At 40.6% G+C, this 19,671-nt stretch overlaps 1 protein-coding gene across 3 annotated transcripts in view; it reads left to right on the plus strand.

The window, feature by feature from the left end:
- Window positions 1–18,747, plus strand: part of SLC9B1 (solute carrier family 9 member B1) — an 81,761-nt gene extending 63,014 nt beyond the window's left edge. For all 3 annotated transcript variants that reach the window (XM_012929554.2, XM_058666981.1, XM_058666982.1), the window contains 5 exons: window positions 4,034–4,140; window positions 4,931–5,080; window positions 9,012–9,120; window positions 14,477–14,613; window positions 18,517–18,747. In XM_012929554.2, the coding sequence (XP_012785008.2) occupies window positions 4,034–4,140; window positions 4,931–5,080; window positions 9,012–9,120; window positions 14,477–14,613; window positions 18,517–18,732 (719 nt within the window). In that variant the 3' untranslated portion in view covers window positions 18,733–18,747. The remainder of the gene's footprint in view (window positions 1–4,033; window positions 4,141–4,930; window positions 5,081–9,011; window positions 9,121–14,476; window positions 14,614–18,516) is intronic.
- The last annotated feature ends 924 nt before the right edge of the window (window positions 18,748–19,671 follow it).

Consider the following 19,671-nt stretch of genomic DNA (forward strand, 5'->3'; position numbering starts at 1 on the left):
GAAGATCTGGTGGTAATGTGTTCTCTCGACTTTACTTACCTGGGGACATCTCTGTTTGTTTCTGATTTTAATCATTTTGTTAGGTATACTCTTCTGTGTTGGTAAGCCTTTTTCTTTCAGCACTTCAGTACTCCATCCTACCTATCTCTGGCTTTATAAACCTTGTAATTAGAATTTCACTGATAATCTTTTTTTAAGTTTTTATTTTTTATGGGGAAAGTCATGGTATGGAGGAAGGTGAATGAGGTGCATGTTTCGGGTTTTTTTTTTCTTTTTCTTCCTCTTATGTCTGTTGGGAATTGGGGGAGAAGACAGTCACCTTGCTCCTTGCTGTTAAATGACATCAGTATCCATGGGTGGAGAATATTCATTTGATGTCACCTTAAATACCCCAGTATGGGGAAGAATGTTCCATGGGTGCTGCTTGAATGATCCTGAAAGTTCTGAGACATTATTGCACCTTACTTGAGAAAATCTTTCTAAGGACTATTAGCAGACCAGATCTACCTTGGTGTATCCACAGGCCAGGAGAGCTGTTTAACCTCTTCTGCTTTCCATCTTCTGATAAGGCACTCCGTGGCCTCTGTTGGCCTCAATAGGATGGCTGTCGTGTCTTTCATGTGCATCTGGGTATGTTCAATATTGAACAGGTATCAGCATCTGACAAGGTCCCTAATCTTACAGCAGCTCCCTTAGATGTAACTAGATGCTTTTTCTTGCTGTTTCCAAGATTCTGGTTTTGGGGCTTTTTTATTTTTTTTGTTTGGTTGGTTGGTTGGGTGTTTTTTTTCTTTCTTTCTTTTTTTTTTTTTTTTGATAGTTTGAGTACAGTATGTCTCACTGAGGGTCTCTTTGGGTTTGTTGAAATTCTTCGACCTTGTTGAATTTGTACAGTCATTTTTCCTTCCTCAAATTTGAGAAAATTTTAGCTGTTTCTTCTACTGATTCTCTGCCCTTTTATATCTCCTCCTTCTAGAAATTCCATAATGTGCAAATTAGTCTACTTGATGGCTTGAAAGCTCTTTCATTCATTCATTTATTTTTTTTTTGCACCTCTGACTTAATAATTTCAAATGGCCTGTCTTCATCTTCACAGATTCTTTATTCTGCTTTATGCAGGCTACTATAGATCCAGTCTAGTGGATTTTTTAAAATTCAGTTACAGTATTCTCAGTTCCAGAGTGTCTGGGTGGTTCTTTTTATAATTTTTAATTTTCTTCAAAAAATTATTATTTATTTTAAAGGCTTACCTATGAAGAGAGAGGGAACAAGGGAGTGAGTATCCATCTGTTGATTCACTCCCTAAATGGCCAAAATAGTAGAGCTTGGCCAGATCAAAGCCAGGAGCCAAGAACTTCATCCAGGTCTCTCATGTGGACGGCAGGAATCTAAGCACATGGAACATCTTTCACCGCTTTCTCAGGTGCATTGGTAGGAAACTGAATTGGAAGTAGAGCTGCCATGATTCAAACCAATACTCATACAGGATGAGTAAACGGTTGCTTAACCTACTGTGCCACAATACCAGCCCCCTTTTTCTAGTATCTGTCTCTTCTTGATAGCCTCATTTTGTTCATACCTTGCTTCCTGATTCCCTTAGTTGTTTATCCCATTTTATCATTGAGCTTCTTTAAGACAGTTACTTTTTATTCTTTGCCATGTAATTCATAGCTTTCTGTTTCTTTGAGATCAGTTTCTGGAGATGTATTTAGTTTATTTGCTTTGACCCTACTTGTCCATATCTGCGTATGTCTTGTTTGGTATTGCTGTAGGGATTAGGGCGTTTGGATTGACTGCCCCCTTTCCCAGTCTGTATTGACTGCTCCATGTAGAAGAGTTTCACCAATAATCTTGGCAATGGATTCTAAGAGCTCTTAAACTTCTGGGCCTGCATCAATTCTGACATTTTTTTCTAAGATTTTATTTCTTTTTATTGGAAAGGCAGATTTACAGAGAGATGGAGAGACAGAGAGAAAGATCATCCTGTCTGCTGATTCACTGCCTAGTGGCTGCAATGGCCAGAGCTGAGCTGATCTGATCTGAAGCCAGGAGCTTCTTCCAAGTCTCCCACATGGGTTTAATGGCCTAAGCACATGGGCCATCCTCTACTGCTTTCCCAGGCCACAAACAGGGAGCTGGATGGGAAGTGAGGCAGCCAGAACACAAACTGGTGCCCATATGGGATCCTCCCATGTGCAAGGTGGGGATTTAGCCACTCTTCCATCATCGCACCAAGCCCTCCATTCTGACTTTAGATTTGCCAGTTTCTTCTTCTGGAGTTCTTGCTCCCTCTAGTGTTTGATTGTAGTTCTGTACCGTGTTTCTTGTGACTTTTGTTCTCAAGCATCTAAAACACACAAATTGGGAGCCAAGGGAAGCAAAGAGCAGTACCCCCCAGGAAACCTTTCCAAAAATATTCTACTCTTCTCTTTCCCTCCTGATAGAGAAATCAGAGCTGGGTGTTTTTTCACAGTCCTGCTAACATGTGCCACTTAGTAAAGAGCTATTATGGATATAAAGCAGCAGTTTTTCTGTTTCCATACCACTGCTTTATATGTTGCATTTGTCTGATTTACTGAAACTTTTTAATTGGTTTTTGGAGTTCCATAAAGGTTTTTTCTTTGTCTGTTCAAAGAGCATCTTTGTGGAACATATAAGGTTGGCACTTCCTGTTCTATCATTTGCTGATGTCATTATTTTTGTTGAATTTTTTTAAGATTTGTTTGAAGGAAGAGTTACAGATAGAAAACAGAGCAAGATAGAGAGAAAGAGATCTTCCATTTGTTGGTTGACTCCCAAAATGTTCACAATGGTTGAGGCTGGGCCAGGCCAAAGTCAGGAGCTGTATCTGGATTTCCCACTTGGGTGGACGTGGCAGAGGCCCAAGCTCTTGGGCCATGTCTTCAGCTTTGCCAGGCCATTAGCAGGAAGTCAAGCAACCCAGAGTAAAATCAGCGCCAGTATGGAATGCTTGTGTCTCAGGCAGTGGCCTATCTTGCTGTGCCACAGCACTGGACTCTTATTTTTTTTAAAGATTTATTTATTTTTATTACAAAGTCAGATATACAGAGAGGAGAGACAGAGAGGAAGATCTTCTGTCCGATGATTCGCTCCCCAAGTGAGCGCAACGGCCGGCCCTGATCCGAAGCCATGTACCAGGAACTTCTTTCCAGGTCTCTCACGCAGGTGCAGGGCCCCAAAGCTTTGGGCCCTCCTCAACTGCTTTCCCAGGCCACAAGCAGGGAGCTGGATGGGAAGTGGAACTGCCGGGATTAGAACCGGCAACCACATGGGATCCCGGTGTGTTCAAGGTGAGGACTTTAGCCACTAGACCACGCCGCCGGGCCCCTATTATTTTTAATACAAAAATTTTCAAAGATATATATTTACATAGTTTACTGAGTCCAATACAAGAACAGAATGGAAGATTTTTTTGAGACAGGACCAGTTTTCTCATTGTTTATTTTGGTTTTTACTTATTATGATGAAATATACATATATAATTTCCATGGATACAAAATATACTGAAAATTCAGTTGATTCACATATTGCAAGAGCTGATCCCAGGAACGAAATTGTTTATGTCGTTGCTAAATTGTTATTTTTACTTTTAAACTGTTTGTTCTGTTTCATAGCAGAACATCAGAGAAGAACCATTACTGGAATCATATTGGCCATCTGCTAAGTGGTACAAGGGCTCCTTGGTTACTTGTTCTCTATTCCTGTGCTCCACCTGATCCTGCAGGTTTGATTATAGAAGGGAACCATGTTGTAGCTCACTAGTCCTTTACCTTTTTGGCCTTTAGACAATGGAAATTTCTGAATCCATATTACATTCTTTGTAAGTACATATTTAATTTCCTAGTAGAGCCACATCTTTTCATATATACATCACTATTAGAGCTTCATTATCATATTTGTTTGGTAAAATGCTTATCTGTCTTCATGAATCATTTAGATATGTTTTTCTGATGTGTAATATATGTGAAAATGATTCCCTCTGAAATGTTTCCTTTACTGTGTGCCTTTGCAGGTGGTGTCCTTTTTAATATCATATCCTCCATCCGGGATGTACTTATTGGTGTGCTGATAGGAACTATTCTGGGAATTTTTGTTCATTTTTTTCCAAGTAAAGATCAGGTAAATTAAAAACTAACCTATCCTATACAAGTGTTATATTAGATATTTATTTAAAAATCCAAACTCTGGATAGACCCATGAATATTAACCTTTGTATTCAACTCCCTTTCCCAAAAAGTAATCTCATGCCTACTCTGCTGAAAACAAAACAAAACAAAAAACCTGTAGTGACTGAAACGGGTCAGTGGCTCTGACTGAAGCCTTGTTTCCTGATTTGGCAGATAGGAAATAGCATATCACTTTCATTTCACCCCACACATTGCTTATTGATGTTTAATGATGGTTCCTAATCTTTTCATCCACAAAACTTTCCCTTGGACATTCTGACATAAATGGTTCCTATTCTCCTTTGACAGAGGCAACACTTTAAATTTACCCCTAAACCTTCCTAACGGATCGCTCATTCCCCTGTATTTCTGAGACCTCCATCCTCATTGGCCCATAACAATTATTTTAGCTAAAGAGACATTCACACTTTAGTTTTAATAATTAATTGGATATTATATGAAACTAAAGGTAATAGGAGTCTCTCCTTTTGTCTTCAATTACAGCTACCTTATTATAACCATTTTAATATTTGTATCAGATATATCAGAATCTTTAATAATCAAAAGTTCTGTTGTTTTTCTAGTAAGCCTGCTAAAATACTTGGTTAGGAAGGAAATCAACATTTTAAACATTGTTTAATATGATATTCTGTAATATGACACCACAGGATCAAAAGTAAATGATATTGTCATTAATTTTGTATTTATTGTAAATTAATTCCTAAATGTCTGTCTAATTCTAGTCAAACCTCCCACTGAAGAGAGCAATGCTTATTTTGAGTATGTGTATTTCTGCTGTCTTAGGCAGCCACCGTATTGGTTTACATACAACTGGAGGATTATGCACACTAACAATGTCTTTCATTGCTGGGACATCATGGTCTAAAGAAAAGGTGACTATTCTTAATATACCATTTTAAAATATATTTTATTTTTATTCACCACTTACCAATTATGCACATCTATGAAGTACAGTATGGCATTTCAGTATTTGTACACCATGTGTAATGATGAGATCAAGGTAATTGGCACATCCAGCACCTTCAGATAATTACTATCTCTTTGTGTTGGAATTCTTCAATGTCCTCTTTACTGCCCATTTTAAAATATTCAGGTAATTGTTGCCAACCAAAATTATCCTACTATGCTTTAGAACACTCACCAGAAGTTATTTCTCCTATCCCACTGTACTTCTATAACCGGTACTCATCCTCTATCCATCTTCCCTCCCACACATGCTTCCCAAGCTCTGACAACCACTGTTTTGTTCTTCTGTGAAATCAACATATTAGCCTCCACATAATGATTTGTTAAGACAAAATATAGGAACATGTTGGGGCACGACTATTTGAGCTACCACCTGGGAGGCTGACATCGAATGCTGAGCAGCTAGGATTGATTTCTGCCTCTACCTCTGCTTCCGGCCCACCTTCCTACTGGTCACCCTGGAGGCAGCAGGTTATGACTCGGGTACTGGGAGACCCTGAGGGAGCTCCTGGCTCCTGGCTTCAGCCAGGACTGGCCCAGCTGTTGTGGCCCTTTGGGAGGGTGAATCAGTGAAAGATTTCTCCCATGTGTCTTTTTCTATATATATCTTTCAAATTAAAATGAAGAAGCATTTTTAAAACTAAATAAGTTGGGACCGGCAGCATGGCCTAGTGGCTAGAGTCCTCGCCTTGAAAGCCCCGGGATCCCATATGGGTGCTGGTTCTAATCCCAGCAGCTCCACTTCCCATCCAGCTCCCTGCTTGTGGCCTGGGAAAGCAGGAGAGGACAGCCCAAAGCTTTGGGACACTGCGCCCGCGTGGGAGACCCGGAGGAGGTTCCTGGTTCCTGGCATCGGATTGGCGCGCACCGGCCTGTTGCGTTCACTTGGGGAGCGAAACATCGGATGGAAGATCTTCCTCTCTGTCTCTCCTCCTCTCTGTATATCCGGCTTTACAATAATAATGAAAAAATCTTTAAAAATCTTTTTTTTTTTAAAAAAAAAAAAACAAAAAACCCTAAATAAGTAACAAAATTACTGAATTTTTATCCATAGCGAATAATTAACAGATCTCCTCATCTTAGCTAGAAGATGTTCCCAATTATTTGTGTCCAATTATTGTGTCCACAAGAAGTGTATGAAACAATAAGGAAATAAAATATTTGGAGAAAACATGTATAAATACACATAATGAATCAGAAGTTGACTTATCACTTCAGGCCTTTTCTCAAATTACACTTAATTATCATGTAACTTTTATTAATTTAATTACCTTGTTAACAATTTAGTCACCAAGGACCAAGAACAGAACTGTGAAATGCAAGCAACACAGTGATATATTTTTATTTATTTTTAAATAAAGAGTACAGTAAGAATAGAAAAAAAAACAATTTAGTCACATAAGAAATCCATGAATGAAACATATAAATTAAATGCAAAAGGTCCTTTCCCCCCCAACACTTCTAAATATAATACGCGCTTCCCACAATTATTTCATCCAAGCAATCCGCTATGCAGATGTTTAACTCTCTTGTATTTCCAACAATACCACCAGCAACAGTCCTGCCGATGTGTCTTTATCTACTCTTGCATCTGGATGAGGGCTTCCATAAGCTTAGACTCCCAGAAATGGACTTTAGAGTTAGAAAATGATCAGGTTTAATTTTGATGAGAACTGCAGAATTGCCACTGCAAAATATTTTAGCTATTTATACCCCTGCCAACAGTGCCACAGGGACGCAAATACTGAAAACCACCAGTGGTGTTGGATACACTCAGTAGTTCTTTTTTTTTTTTTTTTTTTTTTTTTTAATTTTTTTTGTTTGTTTGTTTGTTTTTTTTTAAAGATTTATTTTATTTTTATTACAAAGTCAGATATACTGAGAGGAGGAGAGATAGAGAGGAAGTGGAGCTGCCGGGATTAGAACCAGCAGCCATATGGGATCAAGGCGAGGACCTTAGCCACTAGGCCACGCTGCCGAGCCCAGTAGTTCTTTTTTTTTAAACCACCAGATGGTCAATAAACTATGTAATTGTTATTTTTGTTTACATTTCTGTCTAGTAGCAGAGCAAGAGTCTTCTCATATGTTCCTTTTTGCTACTTACTGATCCTTTGTACACCTTTATTGAATTATTTACCTGTTTCTGTTATACAGTTGATGTGTTAAGGCTTCCAACTCTTTGTTATATATTTATTGCATATAATTTTTGCTTACCTTTTGCTTCATTTATGGCATCTTTGTGTAAAAATAAAATCTTCTGCTACGCCCAGTGCGATAGCATAATGGCTAAAGTCCTTGCCTTCTTGCATGCACCGGGATCCCATATGGGCACCAGTTCTTAGCCCGGTAGCCCCGCTTCCCATCCAGCTCCCTGCTTGTAGCCTGGAAAAGCAGTAAAGGATGGCTCAAAGCCTTGGTTGGGACCCTGCACTCGCCTGGGAGACCTGGAAGAGACTCTAGGCCCCTGGCTTCAGATTGGCTCAGCTCCAGCTGTTGCAGCTGCTTGGGGAGTGAATCATCAGATGGAAGATCTTCCTCTCTGTCTCTCCTCCTCTATGTGTATCTAACATTGCAAAAAAAATAAATATTTTTTTAAAGTCTGCTGCTGCCAAACTTAATCAGTTTTTCCTTTTAGTTTGGGGTTCTGCATCTTCATGTTTTGTTTGTTTCGTTAAACTTGAGATTTTATATACTTGGAGACGTATAGACATTGTCTCTGTCACCCTTACTTAAGAGAGAAGCAGCTTCCACATGTTAGATCAGTCCCCCAAATGCTGTCCCAGCACATGGGAACTCAAAGCCAGGAGCTTAGAACTCATTCCAGATCTCCCAGGAATGTGGCAGGAATCCAATTACTTGATCTAATTCACTGCTGCTTCCCACAACCTCAGAAAGCTGGAGCTGGGAAGTGAATTCGGGTACCCTACTGTGGGATGCAGGCATCATAATCAGTCTTAAATGCTGTGTTAGATGCCTGCCCCATGGATTCTACATCCTATTTAAGAAGGACTTCTACATCCAAGATTATAAGAGTATAAACTTTATAAAGATATACTTTCTATATTATCTTCTAATACTCTGGTAATTTTTGCTCATTTTGTATTTATATTTAGTGCTCTAAACTTTATCTTGTGAATGCTGAGGGTTAAAGATCTTTTGTATGTGTGTATGTAGACTCTTGTATTTGCAGAATTAACCAGTGACTGAAAGGAATTGCCTGTCTGTCTCTGTTCTTCAAATAGATAAACATAATTTTGAAAAAAATAAATAAACTCAGTTTTTCCCAAAATTATAGAATTATTTTTCATATTATATAGACAATAAACAAGAATAAATAGCTTTTAAAGATTAACTGTAATTGGCCCAGCTCAGCAGCCTAGTGGCTGAAGTTCTCACCTTGCATGCGCCAGGATCACATTTGGGTGCCGGTTCATGTCCTGGCTGCTCCACTTCCCATCCAGCTCCCTGCTAATGATGACTGGGAAAGTAGCAGAGGATGGTGCAAAGCCTTGCGACCCTGCATCCACGTGGGATAGCCGGAAGAAGTTCTTGTCTCCTGGCCTTGGATTGGCTCAGCTGCGACCATTTTGGCCATTTGCAGAGTGAAACAGCAGATGGAAAAATCTCACTGTGTGTTTCTCTGTTTGAAAGGTAAATCTACCTTTCCAGTAAAAATAAACAAGTTTTTATGAAAACAAGAATTATACTCCTCACTTTTAAGTAGGTTTTAACATTTCTTCCAAAAAGAAAGCATATTTATTAAATGTAATTAAAGCTGTAAATGTAATTATCTATTATGTGCCACAATAATTATAAATATGTTTCTATTTTCCACAGGTTAGAGTCCAAACTTTTATTAAAGCTACATGGGATGTTTTTCAACCTCTTCTTTTTGGTTTAGTTGGATCAGAAATATCTATGTCAACTCTTGAAGCAAATAAGATTGGTAAGAATAATTAGGGAACAGTAATAGTAAAATCACAAATATTGGGCCTGGCAGCATGGCCTAGCAGCTGAAGTCCTTGCCTTGAACGTGCCAGGATCCCATATGGGTGCCAGTGGGAGACCCGGAGGAGGTTCCTGGTTCCCAGCTTCGGATCGGCGCAGCACCGGCCGTTGCGGCTCACTTGGGGAGTGAATCATCGGACGGAAGATCTTCCTGTCTTTCTCTCCTCCTCTCTGTATATCTGACTTTGCAATAAAAATAAATAAATCTTTAAAAAAAAAAGAACTCATATAGGTGCTATGTAATATACATGTATTTGCTCTTCCCTTTTCTGTGCGTGTTTCTTTTTAAAGATTTATTTATTTTTATTGTAAAGGCGGATATACAGATAGGAGGAAGGACAGAGAGGAAGATCTTCCATCCAATGGTACACTACCCAAGCGGCCACAATGACTGGAGCTGAGCCAATCAAAGCCAGGAGCCAGGAACTTCTTCCAGGTCTCCCACGCGGGTGCAGGGTCCCAAAGCTTTGGGCCATCCTCGACTGCTTTCCCAGGCCACAAGCAGGGAGCTGGATGGGAAGCAGGGCCACCGGGATTAGAACCGGCGCCCATATGGGATCCTGGGGTGTTCAAGGCGAGGACTTTAGCCGCTATGCGATGGTGCCGGGCCCTTTTTTTTTTTTTTTTCTTCAAAGATAGCCTTAAATATCTTCCCTGGGTGGTAGCAGGAAATAGAGATTAACTTTCCTTTTCTGTATGGAAATACTTGATACCATCAAGAGCTTTTAAATAATACTTTCATTTAAAAGTGTTTTCAGAAAGTGTATTTGTTCAGAATTGAATAAATTAAATTTAAAATTTGTTAGTTCAGAACTGAACATCATCTGTCTTGCATTTTAAAATTTTTATTTATTTGAAAGAAAGAGACACAGACAGAGATCTCTCATCTGCTAGTTCATTCTCCAAATGTCATAACAGTTGTGGCTTAGCCATGCCAAGCAGGAACCAGGAGCTCAACCAGGTTTTCTCTGTGGCTTTTAGAGAAGCCATCGTTGCTGCCTCTCAGAGTGCCTGTTAGCAGGGAACTAAAATCAGGAGACAAGCTAGGATTTTTTTTAAAATTTTTTTTTCTTTTTATTGTATTGTTGTTGACAATCTTTACATAGTTAATTACAGTTAAAGGAAAAAGAAGAAAAGAAAAAAAAAAAAAGAAAAAAAGGTTCAGGGGGATAGGAAAGTGGGTAATGCCATTATGTCCATATTGTTTCCATCATGCATCTGAGGTAAAGGGGTAAAGCCCCACCCGGTTTCCCGCCCACCCCAAGTCCCGGATGTGGGGCATGCTCTGAGATATGTGCCCAAGTGGTGTTAATAGTTCTCCAGTTATGAATCGCTGCCAGTTTCGCTCGATGAGGTCGTCCACTGATTGACATGGTCCATTATAAAGTCTCCGTTTGCCCCATAATTTGCTGCCAACATATAGCTGAGATGAATGATTGACCGGTCCTGTCTTCTGCCTTTTCTTGGTTAGAATTCTGAGTCCAGCAGTTCGATTGGGGAGATCTCCAAAGATACTTTGAGGTATTCCCAGACCAGATTCTTATATGTTCTAGCAAGCACAGGGCCCGGCACAGTCCATCACCCCGATCAGCTGGTGGTTGCAATTGCTGTGTTGATTCTGTTTTCAGTCCCGAGTTGCACTGGAACCAATGGGTGTTGCAGTCCAGTCTGGTTCGGCCCTTACATCAACCAGTGGGAGCTGCAGCCTAGTTGGGGCGACCCACAATAACCCCCACCAAGCCCGCCCCCTACCCTGGTTTGCCAGTATGTGTAGCAGAAGACCAGTCTGTCCCCCATCCCATTTTGGCTCTGGTACTTGTCAATGGGTATTAAAGCTTAGCTCTATCTAATCAACTCAACCATCCAGCCCTCACAGATGTTGTTGAGTGCCTCTCTATCTAGCCATCCCAGCCCCCGTCCTAGTTTTCATGCCCTCCCACGGGAATAGTGATCCAGGAAGGGGGAACCCACTTTTTCCTCCCAGGTCTCTCTGTCCCGGTTTATGCACTCTTTAGGTGGTCCTGTGATTTGACTCGACAGAATTAGTCCCCAGTGCCAGCTTCTGCCAGCTGATGCTGCGGCCCTGATCTAGTCCACATGCAGCGCACAGGTGTTATAGCCTTCCTTAGTCGGGTCTGTCTCTATCCCAGCCAACATTCTCCAGTGGGAGTAGCTGACCGGCGAGGGGACCAGCCCCTTAATCCCCCCGCCAGCTCTGCCCCTTCCTTCCTGGATCTCAAGTGTGCTGGATGGGTGCTGCATTCATATCCAGTACAGGCAACCACGCCCTGGCATTCCATAATGTGTACTGGTTTTGTCGCAACCAAACCCGGCCCATCCCACACTCTGGTCTGGCGATCGGATTTGCCAGTGGTTGACATGAACTGATTCAGCCTGGTCTGCTCCTGACCCATGCTGAATGTATGCCAGTGGGAAACTTTCCATGGCCTATTCTGGGCTGTTTCCTATCATGCTTCTTGCGCTTACCTGCAGGGACTGTGTCCTGCCAGAGGAGTTGCCCAGGCTCCTCCATCAGAACCCCTCCCAATGCCAGATTTTGCGCTTGCCAGGGGGTTCTTGAGCCAACCCTACTCAGTTCACCTCCTGTCCTAGCAGGAACAGTGGTTTTTCCTGGCTGGTTTTCACCCCATTCTGGTTTTTAACCTTGCTACTCCCAATGTGGTAAGGGATGGGCAGTGCCAGAATCCCATTAGAGTGCTAGTTGAGAGTGGGTGTAGATTGGGCTGAGCTAGGTCTCAGCTCCCACTGAACTATGTGAGAGCTGTGTCTGGGTGTGACCAGGTATGGCTGGGCTGTAACACCCAACAGTAAGAACTGGATTGGGTGTGGGCCGGTTGGGCAAGACCACAGATTGTGGACTAAGTCAGCCTCGGCCAAGGATGCACCAGTGTGCCTGAGGTCTGCCACTGGGAGGAGCCCTGATAGAGGAGCTTTGGGAACTCCTTTGTCAAGGTGCAGTGCCTACAGATGAGCACAAGAACCAAGGCATGAGGCCCAGTGCAAGAGCGTAGCAGTTAAAGTCCTCGCCTTGAACATGCCGGGATCCCATATGGTTGCCAGTATAATCCCAGCAACCCCACTTCCCATCCAGCTCCCTGCTTGTGACCTGGATGGCCCAAGGCTTTGGGACCTTGCACCCGCATGGGAGACCTGGAAGAAGTTCCTGGCTCCTGGCTTTTATTGGCTCAGCTCCAGCCGTTACAGCCACTTGGGTAGTGAATCAGTGGACAGAAGATTTTTCTCTCTGTCCCTCCTCTTCTCTGTATATCTGCCTTAAATATAAATAAATAAATATATATATACATATATATATATATATACCAAGGCACGGAATATAAATATAAATATACATATTTATATATATATTATAAATATATTTGTATATATTTATATATATTTATATATATATATATACCAAGGTATATATATTTATATATATTTATATATATATACCAAGGTATATATATATATACACCAAGGCACGGAACATCCCAGACCAAATTAGGTTACAGTAGGCACCAGAATACTTGTAGCTCAGGTCTGGCGATGAGCCAAGCTAGGTCAATTCAAAATGCCCACCAGCAGATGTGAAAACAAGGACAGGATGCAGAACAGACCAGCTTGGGCCATAGCACCAGCCAGTTCACATTAGGATTGGGACTGGGGGCTGGCTGGGCCGGAGTGGGCAGTAGCACCCACCAGCATGAGCTGGAACAGGGGACAGAGCAGGCTGAGCCAGGTTACAGCACCTGCCAACAAAGGCTGAGGTGAGGCAGGCCATGCCATACTGCACTGCAGTACTCACTAGCACATGTAAGACCCGAAGCACGAGTCAGGGTGGTGGGAGGAGAAGTAGGTACACCCCTGCTTGGTAACTGCTCCTGCTGGTGAGTGTGAGAGCTGGGACTGGGGGCAGACCAGGCTGGGCAGGACTACCACACCTGTTGGCCTGCATGTGAATTGGGTTAGTGAAAAAGCCAAACTGCGCTGATTATATCCACTGGTGCAGGTTGGGCTTTGTTGTAGCATCAGCTGGCAAGTGCTGGGACGGAAGGAAAATTCTGTCAAGCTAGACTGCAGAACCACATTGAGAGTTCAAGATCTGGGGTACAGAGTGGGCCCAGTAGGGAAATTGTGGGCACCTCTCTGAAGGACTGCAACTACCACTGGGGAGCATGAGAACCAGGACTGAGGGCAGGGCTGGCTAGACAGCGTAAGTGTGAGCTGGAGGGTTAAATCAGTTGGGCTGAGTTAGACTTCAGTGCCCAATGATGTGTATAAGATCTGAATGGGATGTGGGACAGACTGGGCCAGTCTGTTGCACATACTGGCAGGCACAGAAACAGAACCAGGGATGGGGGCCAGCCCGGTGGGTGTTATTGGGAGTCACTCTAACTGGGCTACAGCTCCCCGTGATGTACATGAGGGCCAAGTGTTTGGTGGGCAGGGTTGGGCTGAGCCTCAGCACCCATTGGTTTGCATAAAATAAACAGAGGAAGGAGGGCAGAACAAGTTGATCTACTTCCCCAGTGAAGCTTGACAGCAAATGTTTGGGCAAATGGAGACTGTGAGGTGGAACATGTCAGCCAATTGACCTTAGAAGGATTTCCTCATCCTTAAATCTGAAAGATCAACAGCATCACAGAACTATCAAAACACATGAGCAGAAGCCTCAGAATATGCTGCACATTGGGGACCCTGGGACGACATCGGGTGGCCGTTCTCCATCCCTGGGTACTGAGGTAATTGGAAGGCTGGGTGTGGTTTCTCCCCTTGTCTGCTCCCCTCCCCCAGATACAGGAATAGGAAAAATAAAGTATAGAAACAATGGTCTCACCCACTTTTCCCTAATCCTGGACCCTTCCAACCCTAATCAACTATGTAAACATATCAAAAATAAAGTTTAAAAAAGAATAACAAAAAAATTATTAAAAATTAAACAGAAAAAAAAAAAAAAAGAGAGAATGCTGGTTAGAGTCCTGGCTGTTCCACTTTTGATCCAGCTCTCTGCTAATATTCCTGGGAAAGTAGTGGAGGATGACCCAAGTCTTTGAGCCTCTGCACCCACATGGGAAGAAGCTCCCAGCTGCCGGCTTCAGAGTGCCCAGCACTGTTGCAGACATTTGGGGAGTAAACAAGTGGATGGTATAACTCTGCCTTCCAAAATAAATAAATCTTTTTATATTGTCTTCAAAATTTATAGAAAACTATCTCTAGACATAAGCTTTCTTCCCAAATATTTTTTTAGTTATACTTGTTTTTATCTGTTGCAGGCATTTGTGTTGCTACCCTCAGTTTGGCATTATGTGTTCGAATTTTAATCACATTTCTGTTGATGTGTTTTGCTGGTTTTAGTTTTAAGGAGAAAATATTTATTGCTTTATCATGGATGCCCAAAGCTACAGTCCAAGTAAGAGAATATTAAATCATTCTATTAATTTTTATTATTTTTTTAAATTCTAGATGAAAATGGTTACTCCAGTCACAAAATGTGGACTTACTGACCTTACTTTCAAATTGTTTGATAATAATTATTAAAACTAATGTAACTTCTTTAAAACTGAATTTTGAAAGCAATTATTCTGAAATTTTGAAGTTTACTTTTAATTATATACTTCTTAAAATTTATGAGTTTTTCCTATTTTCCTAAGCTATAAAATAAGTATCTCTAAATTATAATTTTATATTTTTCTGGACTAAATTATTTAAATGTCTTCTATCCTGCTACTTGCTCTACCACAAAACTACATCTATGTTGCTTTAAAGTATATGTTTCCATGAATAATCAATTTCAGAATTTCTTTAATGTACTGTATAGGAAGAGGAAAAACAGTTCTTGGCATATAGTACGTGGCACACATAGAGTAAATAAGCATTGTTGCCTAAAATAGATATGAATTGCACACCTACAAGAATGAGTTACTAAGTGATGAATAAAAGGGCAACTTCGTAGTTTTATCCTTTGATCCAATAATATTCTCCTCTACCAAAATATATTGCTAATTGTTAGACTTTTTAACCTGGTGACATAGTTCCTCATTTTTTTAGAATCATTTTATCCACTGTTATGCCAAAACAGATGCTTATAAATTTTTATGCAACACAATTTTCTTTTCTCGTGATTGGAAAATGAGGCCCAAAGAACCATACTGCCTATTCTGAAACCATGGTACTTGTCTGTGACATTAGGCAAATCTCTTCTTAAGCGCTCAGTGGTGCCATTCCCACATTTTTCAGTGAGTCTATGATTGAATCTACTTCAAAAGCAGTGTTGTGAGGACTAAATGACATGACACATGTAAAGTGCTTAGCACAGTCTCAGGCAAATGGTGGTGCTCAATTCATGATTTCATTCATTTAAACTTCAGGTACCATAAATAAAAAAGCTTTTTGTAATTTTAATCTCTGCTATATGGAATAGTAAATCTGCAAAAGGAGTATCTGTCCATTCCTCTATTTTGTCTTCTTCCAATAATACCTTTGTAACCATTTTTATTATTTAATAATTTTTATAAAGCAGTGAAAAAAGAAAAGCAGATACTTCCTCAAGTCCTTCAAAATCATTCCTCTACTGCCTGATCTTGTCTCCTGGGTCTAGGCTATCATGTTCATTGAATATCAAACTGGTTGCATGGTTTAGGAAGAAATGCAAAATTAATTACTAATTAGTCACAACAGCAATGAAAACATAAAATTTGACAAATGAAAGGATGAACAAAATATTTTCAATTTTCACCTTTATTCTCTTCCTCCATTCTCTGCTGCTGAAAGATACTGATAAATTCAAGTGTATCCATTATATAAATAAGTAAAATTTTAAAGATATTTGAGTATTAAAAATGGAAGATATTATGAAGATAAATAGTTTAATTTCCAAGCTAAAGAAATAATATTAAACATCAGTTACTAGCTAGAAATCATTTATGATTTATTATCTAATGATAGCTTCCTTATGGAAAATTAAATGCGTTAATAAATGTGAAGCTGTAAGAATGGTAGCTGCCAGATGAAGAATTACATTTAACTATACAATCATTATTAATTTCACAGTTAACAACATCATTACTTAAAGGTAAATGATTTTAGGCAGCTCTTTTAGATTCAATATTCTTTCTAAACTATAAGCCCCCCCCCTTTTTTTAAATATGTATTTATTTTGGTTGGAAAGACAGATCAGGTGGACAGGGAAAAAGAGAAACAGAAAGTTCTTCCATCTGCTACTTCACTCTCCAAATGGCTGTGACAGCCAGAACTCATCTGATCTGAAGCCAGGAGTCTCTTCCAGGTCTCCCACATGGATGCAGAGTTCCAACACTTTGGGCCATCCTCTACTGCTTTCCCAGGGAGCTGGATGGGAAGTGGAGTAGCTGAGACACGAATCAATATCCATATGGGATGCCAGCATTTGCAAGGGGAGGATTTAGCCATTGAGTCATCATGCCAGACCCATCTGTAAGGTTCTTTAGAAATGGTTTCTGGCTGATTTATGTTTTTCTCCCTAGAATCTAAATAGTGCCTTGTGTTCAGTAAATAAGACGTTGTCATAAAAGCATGAAATAACCTTTAATCAGAGCTCTGGAATATAAATACTTATCTTAAATGGGAGTTCTTTTGTCATCATTTCTAATATTAGAATAATTTTTTTCTTAAAGATTTTTTTTTTTTTACTGGAAAAGCAGATACAGAGAGAAGGAAACACAGAAAGAAAGATCTTCCATCTGCTGATTCACACCCCAAGTGGTCCCAATGGCCAGAGCTGATGTGATCTGATTTGAAGCAAAGAGCCAGGAGCTTCTTCTGGGTCTGCCATGTGGGTGCAGGATCCCAAGGCTTTGGGCCATCCTCGACTGCTTTCCCAGGCCACAAACAGCTGGATAGGAAATAGAGCAGCCAGGACATGAACCCAACATCCACATGGGATCCCAGAAGATGCAAGGCAGGGATTTAGCCGCTAGGCGATCACGTCGGATTTGATCACTACATTGTCACTTTGCAACTCCATAAAGTATGTTTGTACATAATCCTTAAAACTGTTAAAACAAGTCCATACCTAGATTAGCAAGTAATTTGACTTATGTTATTGCAAATAAAAATAATAGAATAAACCTAGCAATAATTTGTGACACCGTAGATAATTTTAAAACAAAGAATTCAAAGGAATTTATCGCCTGAGTGGCAGCAGGTGAAGATGAATCAGAAGAGAAGCTCATTATTATCTGAATACCAACTATGGGACAGATGTTCTTCTGTTCTCCTATTTAATCCTCACAACTATCCAGTGTGGTCAAGTACAGGGCTTATTTAAAAAAAGAAAGAAAGAAAGAAAAAAGGCTTAGGCCCAGCACTATGGCTCTGTTGGCTAAATCCTCCACATCCAAGTGCTGGCACCCAATATAGGTGATGATGCGAGCCCCAGCTGCTCCACTTCCCATCCAGCTCCTTGCTTGTGGCCTGAGCAAGCAGTAGAGAATGGCCCAAAGCCTTGGGACTCTGTACCTGCATAGAAGACCCAGAAGAAGCTCCTGGCTTCAGATTGGCTCAGCTCCATCTATTGGGGCCATCTGGGGATGAACCAGCGGGTGGAAGATCTTTGTCTCTCCTTAGCTCTGTAAATTTGCCTTTCCAATTAAATTAATAAATTTTCAAAAAATGCTCAAAACAATAAGTTACTTTTGATGCAGAAACTTTGAAATGCATGCCTATTTTTTTCATAAAATATATTTTCCAAGAACTTTTTGAAGCAATCCCATGTTATTCATTAGAACAAGTAATTAGAAAGATAGAGTTACTTGTACAGGATCACTTGTAGTTACAGCAAAAACAGAGCAGGAATTCAGTTTGCTAGAAAGGAAACCTCTTATCAGTCCCGTTTGACAACACTTTCCAAGTAAGGACAACAATAAGAGGGGCAACAAATCCTAGGGAATAGCAGAAACCGTGGTTTTCTGTGTCTTATTGCTGCTAAGAACCCCCTGGTATATCTTAAAGGCAACTAAGTAACACACTGGCTCAGCTGAAACATTTTACATTCTGAGGGCAACATGAGCACTCAGATGTTTCAAAGGAAAAAGAGAAAGATGGTGTAAAATTGGCTCCAAAATATTTAAACACTGAATTGCCCTTCTTGCACTATTTCCACAGATATAGTCACTTGGGCAGAACATAGAACTGATAAGTAATTATGAAAATTACACAACAAGTTTACTCTTATTTTTTTCTACAAGCTCCATACTGTATATTTTTTGTTATTATTTTAACAGAGCCATTTACTTTTCTTACATGTTAACTCTAACATTTTTCCCTCTAAACCCAGGCTGTGTTAGGTCCTCTGGCTCTAGAAGCAGCAAGACTCACCGCACCCCACTTGGAAGCATATTCGAAGGATGTGATGACAGTAGCATTTTTAGCCATCTTGATCACAGCTCCTAATGGAGCTCTATTTATTGGCATACTGGGACCCAAAATACTTGCACGCCATTATGATCCAAACAAAATAAAATTGCATTTGTCAGCAGCAGCACATCATTAAAAGGTTTATTTACTACATCACTGACCTGCTTCTTTTAATGAATTACCTCACGACACATATTTAACTGTAGGAATATGTGGAAACTGTATGTAGAATCCAGGATTTAGTGACTATATATTACTTTCCTCTGAGTTTTTATTTCTAAAGATAACTTACTAAAAACAATATTAAATGAAGCACTCAGTATTTACATATTTTAAGAACAAAGTAAATCTGTATATATCCTATGAAAATGTAAAGTAATCCATCGGATTGAGTTTTTTTTTTTTTTTTTTTAAGATTTATTCATTTTATTACAGCCAGATATACACAGAGGAGGAGAGACAGAGAGGAAGATCCTCCGTCCGATGATTCACTCCCCAAGTGAGCCGCAACAGGCCGGTGCGCGCCGATCCGAAGCCAGGAACCCGGAACCTCTTCCGGGTCTCCCGCGCAGGTGCAGTGTCCCAATGCATTGGGCCGTCCTCAACTGCCTTCCCAGGCCACAAGCAGGGAGCTGGATGGGAAGTGGAGCCGCCGGGACCAGAACCGGCGCCCATATGGGATCCCGGGGCTTTCAAGGCGAGGACTTTAGCCGCTAGGCCATGCCGCCGGCCCCGGATTGAGTTTTATTTCATGATACAAACTAAGCATAAGAAAAATAAATGAACCTAATGACAGCCATAAAAGTCTTGGAAGATTGAGCCTGATAAAATAAGAGGAGTACACCTCCATTCCTTTAGAAATTCTGTTTAAAAGATCATAAAAACACACACACACAAGAGTAAACAAATAACCTTTAAATGGGTCAAGCAGACAGACTCTAAAATCTGGTCTTAGTAATTAAACCGGAATAAGTAGGTTAAACAGAAGAAGCACAGAGGATGAGTGCTTGACCCCAGTTAGCAGGCTCAAGTCAGAGCCTCCGGGTCAGGTGGCTCCGCGTCACACCTTCGTGCC

This window comes from Ochotona princeps, chromosome 7 (assembly GCF_030435755.1).
Source record: "Ochotona princeps isolate mOchPri1 chromosome 7, mOchPri1.hap1, whole genome shotgun sequence".
Classification (NCBI taxonomy): Eukaryota; Metazoa; Chordata; class Mammalia; order Lagomorpha; family Ochotonidae; genus Ochotona; species Ochotona princeps.